Consider the following 17,752-nt stretch of genomic DNA (forward strand, 5'->3'; position numbering starts at 1 on the left):
TTTTAAGAGGCGAGAACAACAGGCGCCAACTCGGCGATGATCTAAAGGTTTTCTATGATTTTATTGTGTCAAGAATGAATGAAACCTTTAACTACTTCCTCATCTGGAGTACTATAAAAAATCCGCTGCATGAATGTTACATCTAGCCTGCGTAGCTGGCGCGATTAATGCGGCTCTAGAACAATCGTGGACGAAGCCCGCGTGCGTGAGCGGCAAATCCTCCCCAATTCCCTCGCGGCTTCACAGCTCGACTTTGCCGTTCGCCGTAAACAAAGCACTCGATCGCGAATCCCGCCAGCTACACAGGCTATGCTCCATCTAAATATATGAGGGGCGCACAAAACAACCCAGAAATGCCACAGTAGTCAATTCAGGCATGCAACGAATACACGGATGACGTCAGTGTTTTCGAAAGCCTCCGTTTTCGCTGGTTTTCGCTCCGTTTTCGAAATACACTTTAATCCGGATATATTTGAAAACGGAGCTTTCGCCCCGAAAACGGATAAAATTGTCAATAATTTCACTGTTCAAAGTAATCCGGATAGATTTGAAAACGAATCACGCATCGGCCCTAGATGAATGGTAGAGCATGCGTACGTTCATTACTCGAACCTGCCCGCACAAAATTCAAATCAGGGAGTTAAAAAAAAAAAACATTAGGGTTTTCACGAAAGCTTTCTTCGCCTTGATTTGACCGTTGATACCATATTGCATTATAAGCTCATTTGAGCTGAAACGGGGGGATGGAGCACTCCTATTTATAGCGCGTCTATCAATTCATTTAGTTTTACTCCTTTATGTTCCGGTTCTGGAGGTAAAAGTAATATTCTAAAATGTGCAATTTAGTTTCTTTAGATTTGATGAGGTTGCTGTCTAATATTCAAGGTTTTGCCAAAAAGTAGTTCTTCATTTCTTGGTAATAAGAAATAAAAAGTCCCTAATCAGATACATGTATTAACTATCCTTTACAGCGCGGCGCGCCTTACCGTGGCCACCCAACAAACTTTTTTTACAAGTGTGCTCTCGTAATATTATCAACCGTTTGACGAACACGCTTCCTTGAAAAGTTGAATACGATCAAATAGATACTTGTTACATCGTATTTACCAATAAAACGCAGTCAATATTACAAGATGACACTTGTAAAAAAAAATTTGTTGGGTAGCCACGGTAAGGTGCGTCGCGCTGTAAAGGAACACATTATCTTAGCAGTCTTCCAACATTGCATTTCTGATTAAAAAGAAACAGACCATCACTTCAGTTTATTTATAGAAAAAGTTTGTTCAATCGCGATCCTCCATTAGTCTTTTTCCGTTATGACGTCAAAATTGACATATTCCTTGTCATCATACACCTCTAAGTTCACATATGTCTGCAGATCAAAAGAAAATAAATAATTTGCCTTGCAAACTTTGAACATTTACGGCTAAAGATTAAGGGAATCAATCAAAGACACAAAACCATATTCACGATAGTTTTCTGTTTAGGTCAACCTGGTAAAAATTGAAAGGGCTTCTAGCAAGTTACCTCCTGCGGTTCCACTCTCTAAAATATAACTTAGGAAAGCACTTTCAATTCCCGGGAGAAGGTAGTTGGTACACAAAACCTAAATCATTTAGTTATTTTATAAGTTTAAGTAATATTGTTACATTTGTCATCTTATGATGTTATATAAAGTTTTTATAGAGTCCTGAGAGATAGAGCGAAGTGGTACACCACTTCAAGGAGAATGCTAACCATGAAAGTTAGGTTATCGGTAGTTAGTTGGTCCTCCTGGTGTCCTGTGACACATAAGACCTTACCAGGAAAGGAAAGGTCCAACAAATATACCATGTGTTGCATGAAGCAGGAAACAGAAACTTGATACTCACACAGTTTGAATAGACGTCCATGTAGAATCCTTTAAACTTAATGTGAATAGCAAGGTTTACAGACATGTGGAAAAAGCCAATCAACTTGGTTCGAAGAGTATCAGCTTAAACGAGATACTATTTGTGTCCATTAATGCAGTTTGTTCTACAATATAAACTGAAACATACCTGTTTGTCATCCAGAAGTCTTCTGACCGCAGAGCAAAGCCACTGGAATGTTGGTCTCTTGTGGGGCTGCTCTTCCCAGCACTCGGTCATGATGGAATACCTGCAGAAAAACAGTCATGCAGTTGAACTTTGTCCTCTTTTTTATTTCGGGAAACGACTGAAACAAATTCAGATGGACGTGGAAACGCCATACTATTAGAGTTTGATTCTAAAAAGAACAGAATCGGAACAGAACATGAGCCCTGTTGGAAGAACAAGGCCGGTATTAACTCTATGTTAACAATTCCCAATTCACCTTTCCCTCGATTTTTCCTAAATGGTGACCTGTAATAATATAATAATTTAATAGTATTTAAACAGAAAGATGCATTGCAAAATACTAACAGTTCTTCAGAGATGTGTCTTGGTCTAGGCATGCGGTATCCTGTCTGGAGCAGGTCAGCCACTTGTCGAGATTTCACTCCAGGATAAGGAGATTCACCTGTAAACGATAAAACATACATAAATTTGTGACATTCATTTTGTCTTAGGTAAATGCTACGTATATAAAATCACCATATTTGTGTATTATTCTTAAGTAGATGCTATGCTATGCATGAAGTGGCGTACATCAAAAGCTAAGTAACGCATTTTATCTGTTTTTAAAACAACATATAAGACAGAAGTTCTATTTGTGCATTTTTTTTTTGTCTAAGCAGAATACTTTGCTTTACGTTTAGGGTCAAACCTCATTCAAGGCGATGCAAATTTCCTTATTCAAATTCTATAATTAAAAGTGTACTACGTGTCTTTTATGCACGAGGTAGAATACGTTTCTTTGGCCATTTTTTGTATTCTATATTCTTTATCGAGCTACAGTTTTTAAAGCCCACCCCATCGCAACGGTATCGCGGAGGTCACGGGTTTGAATTACGTTGACGCCCTGATTTTTTTCATGCTTCTTTTCCCCAATTGCTTAAATTGGTGGGTTCATGGTAAGGATCGTTTTATTGCTTGTCACCCCAAATGCCTAATGAAGTTGTGTAAGCCCCGTACTGGAAATTGAGCTTGGGATCTTGCAAGGTAATCCTGGTAGCGCATAAGAATGTGAGAACCAAAGCACTGATTACTGTCTAAAACAAAAGGTTTTCTCTAAGCATTTTACATACCAATAGTGAACACCTCCCACATAACAATGCCGTAAGACCATCTGTAAAAAGCAAGTATTGAGACGTCAATTTATCAAGGTCTTTCTTATTATTAAAAGTAAATGTAAATGTAGTCGTCTGATCCTTTTTTAACATAATGTTGTTGAACTTTGAGATTTCTAGAAGGATTTTTTAGGAAATTCACCATCATAAACGCGTGCATAGTACGATTTTTTTCTCCATTTAGCCAAATTACCTATTAACAATATGCGTTGATTTATGAAGAGCAATTATTACTTTAAATAGGCAACCGTTTGTCTTTGAATAAGGCCCAAGACAGAATTCCAGGGAGAAATATTTGACAACGTTTTGTGGAAACAGACAAAGGCTACTTGAAGCCGTCTTTAACATTAAAATATGGCCAATACAACTCTTGGATTAAGGTTCTAGCTGTTCAACATGGATGTACAAGAAATTGGCAGTTACATACTTAAAAAAGTTTGTTTAAAATATAATTGAACTTGTTAACTTAACTTACATGTCACTCATAGTACTAGATTCACCATAGAAGAGAGATTCTGGGGGCATCCATTTAACTGGAAGACGGGCCTTGAAATAACGAAAAAAACGAAAACAAGTATACAAAGCAAAACAGCCATTTAGCCAGCCAAACAGACAGATAGACAGAAAGGCCGAACAAACGAACAGACTAAGATGTGATAAGATGAAAGAACTAAAGAATAAATGAACGTACGAACGAAAGAACCAGCTTCTATCAAATAAAGGAATAAATGTATAAATGGATGACTGAACAGCTAGCGTAACATTCAATTGCTCACAATGCTTGTTTAAAGTTAAATTGGCAATCACCTGAGTACTTCTCGTGTAAACGTCTCCCTCCAGACCACGTGCCAATCCAAAGTCGGAAATTTTACACACTTTATTTTCACCAACTAACACATTTCGAGCGGCTAAATCACGATGAACAACCTAACCATTAATAACAACAATACGATTGTTTAACAAGCTTTCCAAAAAAGCTGCCAATTTATTCGTAACAGCAAGTTTCATTCTGGCGACAGAGCTGATCGGGTTTCTCTGTCTTACTTAGCTTGATCAGTGGTTTACCTTCATTGTAGCCAGATGGTTCATACCATCAGCAATCATCCAAGCAAAAGATAACAGATCCTTTTCAGTGAGCCTTGAGTTTGGTCTTTTTTCTCCTGTGTTGTAAGTGTCCTCGATTCCTCTGCTCTTGCGCAGGTATCCCAACAAATCACCATATGCTAAATACTCCAAAACAATCAACAACGGATCTGGAATTGTAAAATGATTTCAAAATTTAACGAGCCTACCTGGAGGTAGTCAGAAAATGGATTTATCGACATATGAAGTCAGATGCGTATTGATGGAGATTCTGTAAATTTTTTTATCTCATATTCTCTGTACAAATGGTCACACCAGTCGTAAGGTTGTTATGTGCAAGATCTGGTTGGTATTGGTGAAAAAACCCCCCTATCATATCAGCTTCTAGAGAAGCCTGGTTGAATTTGGAATTACACTTTATCATTGCGTCATTCAGGGATTAAATGCGAAGCAGATTTACCAGTGGTTATGAGCACGTCAAACATCATTTATTTAACTTCCGGAAACAGTTATTAACGATATTCTCTTAAACGAAACCCCACCCAATAAAGAAAAACGCCATCAAGAACAACAAAGACTGGATTTCCGTTTTCATCATTTGAATGCGTAGTATCAAATTAAACAGGTAAAAAGGAAATGCTTAAAGGAAATACATATAGAAAAAAATTAAGAAATGTCCATTACCTTTCTCAATGCAACAACCAATGAGCTTAACAACATGGGAATGAGGCTGCAAAGATTTCATGACATCTAATTCACTGAGCATGTCTTGTAAGTCCTTCTGTGAGGCATTGTCTACATTACAAAAAGGGGACTTATCATCAAGCTTGAAAGATATTTGATTTTGGCCAGTCTCAAGAGACAAACAGTCAGAATGGGTCAAAAAGGAAAGAAGATAGAGTCCTGTTAGCACTTACTTTATATCAACTATATACTTTAAAATAATGCCGAAAAACAAAAGAAAAAGCGTAATTTTCCCACAACGTTAACTACCCTTATAAAAGGGTGACGTTTTAGTTAAAAGTTCACTGCATATAGGAGAGTGGAAAAGTATCACTGCGACTGTACCGTTATAAACTGGGATTCAGTTAAAATAAAGACAGCCCAATAAAGTGAAAAAGACTTAAATGCAAAATACAGAGTTACCTTTCAGGGTTTTTACTGCAACTTCTGTTTGCGAAGCTCCGTAGATCGCTTTGGACACCTGACCAAAGTTTCCAGCCCCCAGTAATTTCACTAACGTTATTTGGTCACGATCGAGTTTAAAATCATGACAGATGTCATCAACAACATTCTGGTATGCAGCCATGGAATACATCGAAACATCTAGGAAAAGTATCGCAATTTTTGTTTTAAATTTAGAAAGAATAAGCGTTTGCCTTTTTATTGTCGCAGTAAATTCGTTGTAATTTTGACACGCTGCATAGCCCGTCGACAAAAAATTTCGACTTTTGTAACATGAACATAACATTCTTTAATACGTAGACTACAATGCTAAATTAGAGGATACTGTGTTACAGAAATGGAAATTCTGTAAAAAAAAAACCCCTGAAACTTGTTAAAAATCCCACAAGGGTGGAGGCTGACCAATTGGCTATTGAATTCGGAAATACCGAGAAGAAATTCAGCTATTAGCAAAACAGATGATTCGAACCTGGGACCTCCAGATTTCATGTCCAACGCCCTTAACTACTCCACAATGCTCGTCAAACGTTTTTGAGCACCTCTGCCCCCAAAATGGTTAAAAATTAATACTGTGCTGGGGTGAAAGAAGGGAAAAGACAAAAAATGATCTTTTGTCCGAAATACGGCCCTCTTCTGGGACCCAAAGTCGCCGAAACTTTGGGCGACTTAGGCGATTTTAGCTTATTTTGTTAAAAAATTACGGGCGATTTTGGGCGATTTAAGGCGATTTTGGGCGACTTTAGGCGACTTTGGGCGATTTTGAGCGACTTGAGGCAGTTCTGAAATAAGAATGAACGGTCCCTCTTAACTTCCTCAATTGACGCGAAACCCATACGCCAGTCGTAACTTGGTTGTGCAGGTACTGCTGCTAAGATTGGTCTATCTTGTTCTATTTGGCTGACTCAAAGTTAATTTCCTAAAACTGCATCGATCAAGGCTAACATATCTTTGACTGATCATGCAGTTTGTTTTCTAGTGTTTATAATCGATCGGTCTGTCCTGCCTGGGATCAAAAGATATCTTTGCCAAAAACACGAACTTGATCAATTGCATAACAGGTGCTACGATCAAGTCTTACCTTCGTACAACCCGATCGTGGATTCGTTTGTTTTTGGCATGTCAGCACGTCTGGCCCTCTTTTGACGGCGCCTCCTATTTCAATCATATGAACAATGAAATGTTAACATTCAAGATTAATACTTGAGATTCACTACTGAGGAGTATTAAAAGCCATTTCATACTGCAAGCGTTATCCGCATACCTTACAGATAATGTTGTCATGCGAGATGAGTGCTTATAAAAGTTCAAGTGCTTTAATGTTTTAGCGTTTTTGTTTTACCTTGCTACCAGACTGACCTTTTAATGACGGTGTAGCAGGCAAAAGAAACGACCACAACTATCAATAAACTAACAAATCCAGCACAACCATAGGCAATGTACAGGTACATGGCAGTCTTGGAGTCTGTTGAGAATAAGTGATATATAGTTTGTATGGTGCACGTGTATTAATTTTTGAAAATAACTTGGTGACTGACGTTTCGACAACCTGAGCGGAAGTCATCTTCAGAGTCAAGAGAAACGTTGTATTTAGTCTGGTTCGTTAAAGCTGATTACAGTGATTTGTCAGTTATGGTACATTTACGATAAATTCCGAAATAATTGACTTCCGATCTTTATTTCAAGAAGCGTTTTTGAAGGGCGTTATATTTTGGGGGAGGAAGAGGATAGGCTTGTATTGTAAAAACTGTTTCTGTTGAATACTTAGAGACTAACCATTATTTGTTTGGAGGGGGGGGGGGGGGATGAAAAATATTGAAAAAAATTGTTTGCAGGGCCTGGAAAGACAAAATGAATTGTTTCCAAACATGATATGTATAACAAAATATAGTAAGAATTTTGAAAAAAAATGTTTGCAGAGGTGTATAAACTAAAAAAAAAGGTTTGCAGAGGAAAATGTTTCATCCCCCCTCAAGAAAATAATGGTCCATCCCTTATATAGTTGTTAAGTTCCTCTCTCTTGATCATTTTTCTTACATAATGAACTATTTCTTTCCCTAAAATTATGTTTGTAATAATTCTTTAAGTAATTATGGTAATTTATACTATTATTTGTAACGAGAAATTATTTCCCATTGCTTAAAGTTTCTTCAGTTACCTTCAGTTGTCGGGATAGTTGTAGAGGAAGCTATGAAAAAGATAAAATACATACAGAGTTAAGTTTTTGGTGCTAAGGAGGCTTTTGTTAATAGACTTCCAACTAAAAAACGCCAGACCTACCTACCATCCTACCTACCTACCTACCTACCTACCTACCTACCTACCTACCTACCTACCTACCTACCTACCTACCTACCTACCTACCTACCTACCTACCAACCTACCTACCTACCTACCTACCTACCTACCTACCTACCTACCTACCTACCTACCTACCTACCTACCTACCTACCTACCTACCTACCTACCTACCTACTAACCTACCTATCTACCTACCTACCTATCTACCTACCTACCTACCTACCTACCTACCTACCTACCTACCTACCCAGCCAGTCAGTCACACTTACCTACCTATGTACCTACCCCTGTCTGCTTAACAACCTAACTACTTTCCAACCTGCCTACCTATCTACCTACCTACCTACCTACCTACCTACCTACCTACCTACCTACCTACCTACCTACCTACCTACCTACCTACCTATCTACCTACCTACCTACCTACCTACCTACCTACCTACCTACCTACCTACCCTGGTCGATCGCTAGGTTTTTTTTTTTTTTTTTTTTTTTTTTGGGGGGGGGAGGGGGGGGGGTCCACCGGGGAGGTTTTTGACACAAAGACCATGTACTTTCTCCTTCCGACTTTTTGGTGATTCTGCGTGTATTTCGACAGCTTATAGTTCTAACATGACATGACAAGGAATATTAATTGCACCTATTTTCGCTCGTTCGTAAATAAACGCTCTTTTCTTCAACAGCACATGGAGTTTGCCTGCCACCTGGCTAACCCAGAAGGTTTCACACTTTGCACTTTCTAGATGAGCCTTGATCTCATCAGGAAAGGGGATTTGAGAGACATATCATGCCAGGATATGCTAAAATTTGCTCTCTATTTCATTTTAAAAGTGCATCACCTTGAATTTTTTCTACTGTACATTTAAAAAATACGAGTAAGTTGAAAAATTTGTAGGCCCGGGCCTACGGGCCTATAGGCTAGCTACGCCCCTGCTACCAACCTACCTACCTACCTACCTACCTACCTATCTACCTACCTACCTACCTACCTACCTACCTACCTACCTACCTACCTACCTACCTACCAACCTACCTACCAACCTACTTACCTGCCTGCCTACCTACCTACCTACCTACCTACCAACCTACCTACCAACCTACTTACCTGCCTACCTACCAACCTACTTACCTGCCTACCTACCTACCTAACTACTAACCTACCTACCTACCTACCTACCTACCTGCCTACCTACCTACCTACCTACCTACCTACCTACCTACCTACCTACCTACCTACCTACCTACCTACCTACCTGCCTGCCTGCCTACCTACCTACCTACCTACCTACCTACCTACCTACCTGCCTACCTGCCTACCTACCTACCTACCTACCTACCTACCTACCTACTTACCTGCCTACCTACCTACCTATCTACCTACCTAGCCAGCCAGTCAGTCACACTTACCTACCTATGTACCTACCCATCTACCTGTCTGCTTAACAACCTAACTACTTTCCAACCTGCGTACCTATCTACCTACCTACCTACCTACCTACCTACCTACCTACCTACCTACCTATCTACCTTCCTACCTACCTACCTACCTACCTACCTACCTACCTACCTACCTACCTACCTACCTTCCTACCTACCTACCTACCTACCTACCTACCTACCTACCTACCTACCTGCCTACCTACCTACCTACCTACCTACCTACCTACCTACCTACCTACCTACCTATCTACCTATCTACCTAGCCAGCCAGTCAGTCACACTTACCTACCTATGTACCTAGGATACATAGGTATCACGCGCACGTGCCGATTTCCGTTAGATGGCATTTCACATTTTCCACTAAAGAAGGGGCAGGAGCCCCGAAACGTATGGAAACATTATACTACCATCAAGCGCATTTTTCATTTTAATTATCGTTTTCAATACCTATTTACCTACCCACCTACCTGTCTACCTACCTACCTGCTTGTCTGTCTGCTTATTGTTTACGTACTCTATTCAGTCAAAACTTGAAATTAAAAACGTGTAATTACCTTCAGTTCCGGGTGCTGTTGTGGAAAAGACACAAAAGAGACAAAAATACAAACAATTACCTCAACGTCTGTTGTTACTTAGTTAATTATTTTAAAAAAGTTGTTTCAGAACAGAGCCTTTATGCAATTTTGTCATGCCCGAGAATTATACAATACCCGCAATACTGCGCACGTTGTTTCCTCTCCTATGATCTTTCAGAAGACCGACGCACAGATGATGTCATTGCGTCACATATTATTATATAGTTAAAGTCTTTACCGACAAAGTTTTGTAAATCAGCTGCAAGGTTTTGATGTACGCACGCACTAGCTTTCAATATTCTGGAATATACTGCACAAACTCCATGACTTACTTAAGCCATTAGTCCTCACTGTGATTGCAGTAAAGTTTCCGTCCACGCCATGTCTTCTTTTGGCCACCTCACTGACTCTGTTTTTAGCGTAGATTTTAAAAGTGTAATTGGAAAATGGAGAAAGATCTGCTACAATCACTTTCTTCGCGTTCAATCCTTCCTTATATGGTATGTAACTGACACCAATTTTGCAATAATCCTCCACGCACATTTTATCACTGTCACATGGCTTACGACATTCGACGTCATAATACACGTCAGTGTGATCACCAGTTATTTCAGGAAGTACCCATGTTATCTCGACTGTACTTTGGTTAACGAATGCAATAGTGACATTCCTCGGGGCTGATGGTAAAACTGGAAGCAAAAAATGCCGTATTTAATGCAAGATTGTTATATTGACGCGACCAAGAATTTAATTTGGTTTGCAAAACAAAGTAAAGATGAATTATAATTAATCAGCCATTGCGTTCTCTAAGCAATCTTTATTCCAGGAGAAGACTTCTTTAATTTTAATTCTTAAAAAAAGGTCATTGCAATGTGTATGTCAACAATAATGAAATTACTTACTTGTGCAATTGAAACCCTGCTGATCATTATACTTTCCATCTAAACAGGCTGAAATGGAATAAAAAAGAACAAAGCTGATATTCGTATTTGTTCCACTGCCTCGCTTGAGGAGCCTGAATAACCCCATGACGTTTGTAATGATATTAGACGGATTATTCTTTCCATATCCGATAAATAGAAAAAATGTCTACCCGATTAGAGTTGAGGAATGGAAAATGTAATATTTCTAGTAATATCAAACGTTAGTATCAGTCATGCCTGGTATTTAGGCTTTACCAGCACTTATTGGCAAACGTCCCCGAATTAGGATGCAATCTTCATGCAAAAAAAAACCCTTGCTGTGTACATTGTAGGCTCCAGGTGTGGTCTAAATCAAACATTGAGAATTCCACAACTTATTATCCTCACGACGTAAAACAACATATAGTTCGTACCGTCTAATGGTAATGTCTATGTTTCTGAATAGAGACATGTGCAGCATAATGTATACTGGCAGTTCCGTTGGCTGTTAGTATACGTTTTACTGCATCAGCTATAGCTATGTTTTCCAGCCTCATCCCATACATGGCGTTCGCTATTTCTTCAGGTCAACTTTATCTTGCCTGGGTAACACGCTTGAGCGCTAAGCTACGCCGTGCTGATGAGACCCATGGAAATCGAAACAGGTCGATCAGCCATGGTGAGTAAAAAAGGTATTTCACCTCAACTGCCGAAAATTTTCAAAATTTAACACACCTTCGCATGTTCTGCGAACATTCTGCATGTCCTCCTTGCAAACGCATTTTCCTCCAAGTCCACTGATGTTCCACTGGCCGTTACTCTTACAATAAACATACATACTACCTGGTTGTTGCACCGCATCTTTGTTACAATATCCTTCAACTCGAATGGATTCTGAATGATTTGCTGGAGATACAGTCCTTGGTAATGCCACGAAACTGCTGATAAGTGTTTCATCTGGGCAAATGTTGTAAGTGACTTTCACAGAATACAGAACATTACAAGATCCATAATTTTGGAATGCTAACAGAACATATGTTCCTTTCATTAGGACGTTTATTGTTTCGAAAGTTTGCACATTGGTAGCCTGTTTAATGTCTGCCACTTTTTCATACGCCGCTGCATTATTGAGAGGGTCAGGATAGAGAGACGTGTCTGCAATCAACTTGTCAGACTGGTTTACATACAGGTCAAACTTGTCCACACAGTAAGGTCCTCCATTGGTCGGCGAGAATGTAGAACAACTTGTGATGCGATACTCGATCGTGATGTCAATCCTGTTAGCTTCACTGACTGCGATTTGATCACTAATTAGCCAACTGTTTGGTTGGGGATCCGACTGTGTTAAGCCGACATCACATGCTGTATATCTAGGTAGTTGTTTCCAAAACATTACCTCCGTCTTTCTCTCCCACTGCAAAAATTTAAATTCCAAAACAAACAAGCAATGAATAAATAAACATCGAAAATAAAAAAAAATGTCATTCTACTTGTCTATTCAGTAAGTAATATATTTTGTTCTGAGTTTGCCTCAACCATTCTCAGCAAGATTGAAAGACTCTCAGTGACACGGTGGCTATAAATGTTTTCAGCGTTTTAATGACAACCAAGCATTTACAAAACTTTGAGGACTTTTAAAGAAAAGTAAATAATCAACGCAGTCAGAAAAATCCAACCCTGGATAGCTGGGTTAATAGATGTATAAATAAATTCATAAACAATTCGCTTGTTATGGACGGGTCAGCAAGTAAGGCGGCATTAAAGTGTACAGGGAGCGAAAGAAAATTAAGAAACGGGCTGAAAGACTAGATAGTTCGTTAGTTAGTTTTTGATCTTTCATTGTATTAGTTTTATTTACATTTTTACATTTTTTAATATTCTATTGTATTAGAGTGATTTCAGTTAACCCATGAAATAGTTATTACACTTTTAGATACTCTTAGACACAAATTCCATTGTTTTCTTTTGTTTCCTTTCGACTATTACTACGCACAAACTGGTAGATATTGTTTCACGGGTTAAGTGAAATCACTCTAGTTTTTATTTAGATTTTTACAGTTGGTGTGATACCTCCGACCTAATTAAGTGTAGATGTAGATGTAAAGACATCATACTAACGATTGACACTTACCCCTAATAACCCAGGCTGATCTTTTACAATCCAATGCCAATCGTGATTCTTTGTGTTTTCTAGGACCACTTGAATTGATGAGGCCAAAGCAGCAAACGTCACGGTGGTAAAAAGAAAAGTCCAAAACGGCTGCGTGTGGCCAGTCATAACTGAAAATCAAGTAGATGAGCGTTAAGTAATAGACAGCTGTTGTGTTAAAGGGCAAAAAGTAAAACTGCAGACGTTGCAAATCTTAATCAGTCTTACACTCTTACTTTTTTTATGAACACCGAGACTTCATAGAAATGACATTATCACAACACACAATAAAATGAGTATGCAACCATATTTGTTGTTGTAAGACGTCCTCAATAATACTACAGTACAAGAAAAACAAAAGTAAATAAACAGTCGCGAAGTAAACTTACAAAATCTACATAAAACGATAAGAGGGCACTAGCTTACTTATGGACCTAAGCCAGTGGCTGTTAGACGATATCAACTCGTTCCTCACGGCCAAATCTATTAAATATTTGGGCACGGTTGCGGTTAGGGATGGATGTGTGGTTGCAACAGACTAGCATCCCGGTCATCCGGAGGCCATTCATTACCATAAATTCAAGATATCAATGACTCGCCTACCCGAATTGAAAATCGTTAAAATTCAGTCGTCAATAAACATATCAAGGCACTTCAACAAGGGTGAATTTCTGGCGTCACGGCAGACATGGAACTCTTTGTTCCAAATGCATTGGCGGATATCAACCCACTTGCGGGTTTTCCCCACTCACTGAACATTAAGCTTTAATTTTGTTTCCATCGTGCTTAGTGATTCATTCCATTTTTAGAATTTCCGAACTAACTGATCACGAACAACGCAAATTTTGTAACATTTACTATATATTTACTGGCGGTAACATGCATTAATTTGATCGAAAATATTCAAAATGCATTTAGTAGTGTAATTTGTGTTCGGGAAAGTACTCTAGGGCTCGCTTCTTGACAAAACGACTTTTAAATTTGAACGTAAAACTCACAACAATCCTTTTCCTATTTACAGACAAAGTGAACGAAACTCAAGGCTAACACTTTGCGGCTCGACTCGACTCGACTCGGCAAGACTCGATCTCTTCTTGATTCTACGTTCCCCATACAAAAAATAAATTGCTTCAGTTTTACGCTTTTGACAGATAAACCATTATTACTATTATAATAGATGGTTAGAATCAAGTTCAGTGGAACTTAACAAAAAAGTAAACAATTATTCATTATTTTCTAGTCACTCTGGCGCATCTACCGTAAATTTAGATTTTAGTCATGTCATTAGCTGTCAGAGGATTCTGGATTTGTATGCACTTTGAATTACAGTGTTCGCAAAAGAATTTGATTATTTTTCGAAAAACGCTGCGACTTAACGCAGTTTGAAGACGTATTCGTATTCTCGGTATTGGACTGGGACAAGTTTGCAATAAAGCTCTAAATGACATGAAGCTCTTTTTAATGATATTCCCCCGCCTTAGCCTGTTAGCCTCCATTTCAAGCTAGTTCCAGTCCAATACCGAGAATACGAATATGGTCTGCTTCACGATGGAGTCCAAATCTGGGGTGGATAACACCTGATAAAAAATTTAACGGAGAGTCTGTCTTCTGTCTGGCGCCTGCGCTACTTGCAGCTTAATAACAGCAAACCCGAGTTATGCTACTGCTTGCAGTCTAGAAATAACTGAGAAAAAAAAAACTGTTAGCCGAGATCGTAAAATCTTCAGGTTTAACTGTGGTTAACATTTAGCCGAGAAATGTTAAAGTTTCAACTAACAACCGAGAAATCTATTACCAGTGGCAAGTCAGATAGATTATCCAATTCCTACCTTCGTTTAGCAATGCAAGTGAAAGAGAGAAAGGAGAAATGTTCGTGAAACTGACTGTGTCAAAATTTAAATTGCCAGAATATTATCGTCAAGTGAACGCCATTGTTGGAATACAATAGGTAATTATGCTAAATCACGTTCTTATTCGTTCTTACCCTTGCATAATCAAACGAAAGAAGGATCTGCAGGCTATTTGGCTTAGAACCATCCCAAGACGCAAATCTTATCTTAGGTTCTGATCATTTACTAAATCCACCACTCTAGGTTATTATTTCTTACAGAACTGGCTTGCAGTTTAGGAAAACAATAGCACTCTTGACCGAGCAAGCTATAACTTCCGCATGTAGCAAAGAAGCGTTTTCTGGACAGTTATTTCCATAATAACATGGCATCAATCCAGCTACAAATTACAATAGCAGCAAAAGATGGAAGTTAAGATGTTGAATCAAGTTAAACGAAAACAGTTTTGTAATCTGCAGGACTGAAACCGAGCTCTAACGATGCCAGAAATCCATTATAAGCAATTTGCAACTCAATAAAATAATGAACATTTGATTGCAAAATGCCACTTGCTTAACTCATAATGCATACATACTGTTAGAGGTAGTATACTTACTAATTCCTGATCGACTACCTGTCTTAAATCATCAAACGATTTAACGATCAGACAACACGAAAACAGCACAGAGACGAATGTTTTATAATACTGACGATTTCTCTTAAGCGATTTTCAGACTGAGAATAATGAATATGCAAACATGAAGTAGTAAACAATTGTCACAATATTGTCACCGTCAAAAGCAATCGTTCTTCCTGCGCAAAAAATATCGAAAATGTAGCCGCTTTAAATTAAGTGGGAAAACATTCCAGTTTTGTAATGACCATTATAACCCATTTTTGGAAAACGTTTGATAAAGGGTCGGAGTTAGCATAAATTTTGTATTGCGTGACGCTAACAATGCTTGTAGCAAAGATTTGCATAGCTTCGAATTCTAGTGTTACTAATTACGTTCAAACAAGGAGAACGCGAACGGGTTTTGTTTTGTTTTAACAGTCGAAAAAGAATATTGATAAAATATTGATACTTTTTAAGAGGCGAGAACAACAGGCGCCATCTCGGTGATGATCTAAAGGTTTTCTATGATTTTATTGTGTCAAGAATGAACGAAACCTTTAACTACTTCCTCATCTGTAGTACTATTCGCACTGCATAAATTATCGACATCGCATATAAGTACTACAAATCATGAATAAATTGACATTGTTCAAGTGCGACGGCGGAGGGAACATACTAAGTGCTATTAAGAGCCAGCTGGTAGTTTTGTTGAATATTTTTGGGACTTAGTTATGGGTGTTTATATCGTTTGAGGGTATTATGGATGGTACAATTTCACCTACCCACCCACCCTCCCATTATGTACTTAGTTTGCACTGCGACTCTTGTCGGGTCGCCGAATTTTATCCCCAATCTTAAATGCGATGCGATGATTGTTGCAGTGCAGAATAGTATACTATAAAAAATCCGCTGCATGAATGTTACATCTAGCCTGCGTAGCTGGCGCGATTAATGCGGCTCTAGAAAAATCGTGGACGAAGCCCGCGTGCGTGAGCGGCGAATCCTCCCCAATTCCCTCGCAGCTTCGCAGCTCGACTTCGTTCGCCGTAAACAAAGCACTCGATCGCGAATCCCGCCAGCTACACAGGCTATGCTCCATCTAAATATATGAGGGGCGCACAAAACAACCCAGAAATGCCACAGTAGTCAATTCAGGAATGCAACAAATAGACGGATGACGTCAGTGTTTTCGAAAGCCTCCGTTTTCGCTCCGTTTTCGAAATCCACATTAATCCGGATATATTTGAAAAGGGAGCTTTCGCCCCGATAACGGATAAAATTTTCAATAATTTCACTGTTGACAGTAATCCGGATAGATTTAAAAACGAATCACGCATCGGCCCTAGATGAATGGTAGAGCATGCGTACGTTCATTATTCGCGCCCGTCTGCACAAAATTCAAATCAGGGAGTTAAAGGTTTTTGTCGACGCCAAGGATAACGTAGATAAAAAAAAACGTTAGGGCTTTTAAAAGCCTCCATTTTCGTCGCCCACAACTTATGCGTTCTCGAAAAGGTCTATTATTAAATGTCTCCCCTCTGGATTGCGTGTGCCAATGTATGCGTTCAGTAAACAGCTATTTCGAGAAAGGTTGTTGAAAAAAAAAAACACATCAAATTGCACGCGACAAGACCGAAAGGTGGTCTGGGGATTCACTGGAATTTTGCATATTGGCCTAGAGAAAATTTACAATTTTGTATTTTTGCACGTGGAGAATTTGTTTTTCTTCTCAGGAGGCCTATATCTGTAGCTTTACATTTACTGTCGCATGTCTTTGAGTGAGGAAAAATTCTTCTGAACTTCAGAGGGTCTAAACGTACTTTTTTTCAACATGTCTGAAAAGAAAGAAAACCTGAAAATTGCGCTTATTTTGTTGTTATATCTCATTAGTATTCAACACGTGCATTAGCTCAATACGTCTACCCATACTACCTTTAGGGATTGGCTTGTGCAGTTTTGTGCTTTTTTCCGACAACGTTTCTTGAAATAGCTGTATTGTGGACGACAAGCAAAAACGGATCCACAAATATGAGTTTTCAAAAATGCATACGCATTATTGTGAACGGGACCTCAGTTGACAGCGCTTTTTGATGTTGGTTGTTTTCCTTATTTTTTTATACTAACAGTCATGATAATTAAATTGATAACAAAAAGTCTAACGTTTGCAAGTCAATAATATTACCTGCTTTGAAAGGGATCTAAGCAAAACACACTCTAATTTTTATTTCTTATACAATTTTTACACAATATTTTGTATTTTTTTTATACATTATACGATATTTAAACACGAAGACATGCTATAAAAGGAAGGGTACCTTAGGTACATGAGGATCATTTGTCAATGAACCGTCGTAGCTTACAGGCCTCTGTAAAAATAACAACTAAAGTGGAATTTTCACGAAAGCTTTCTCCGCCTTGATTTGACCGTTGCATACCATATTGCATT

The 17,752-nt window shown here is 38.7% G+C and overlaps 1 protein-coding gene and 1 long non-coding RNA gene across 2 annotated transcripts; one reads left to right on the top strand and one right to left on the bottom strand.

Annotated features, from left to right (window-relative positions):
- Nucleotides 1-54: 54 nt before the first annotated feature.
- On the top strand, nucleotides 55-17,423 carry LOC144658414 (uncharacterized). The gene is made up of 3 exons (XR_013571706.1): nucleotides 55-639; nucleotides 16,742-16,874; nucleotides 17,297-17,423. It is a non-coding gene; the product is annotated as an uncharacterized LOC144658414 (long non-coding RNA).
- Nucleotides 946-15,424, bottom strand: LOC144658129 (ephrin type-A receptor 4-A-like). Its single transcript, XM_078518470.1, has 19 exons — nucleotides 15,307-15,424; nucleotides 12,844-12,992; nucleotides 11,448-12,126; nucleotides 10,713-10,760; nucleotides 10,143-10,499; nucleotides 9,790-9,804; nucleotides 7,653-7,682; nucleotides 6,854-6,959; nucleotides 6,576-6,649; nucleotides 5,459-5,638; nucleotides 4,997-5,107; nucleotides 4,295-4,482; nucleotides 4,037-4,156; nucleotides 3,705-3,775; nucleotides 3,188-3,228; nucleotides 2,424-2,520; nucleotides 2,040-2,139; nucleotides 1,189-1,372; nucleotides 946-966 (listed from the first exon to the last, which is right to left on the bottom strand). Exons 2-18 carry the CDS (start codon nucleotides 12,988-12,990, stop codon nucleotides 1,301-1,303), a joined length of 2,436 nt encoding a protein of 811 aa, XP_078374596.1. The 5' UTR covers nucleotides 12,991-12,992; nucleotides 15,307-15,424; the 3' UTR covers nucleotides 946-966; nucleotides 1,189-1,300.
- Nucleotides 17,424-17,752: the final 329 nt, after the last annotated feature.

This window comes from Oculina patagonica, chromosome 6, assembly GCF_052425735.1.
Source record: "Oculina patagonica isolate OP01 chromosome 6, crgOcupat, whole genome shotgun sequence".
In the NCBI taxonomy this organism is placed as follows: Eukaryota; Metazoa; Cnidaria; class Anthozoa; order Scleractinia; family Oculinidae; genus Oculina; species Oculina patagonica.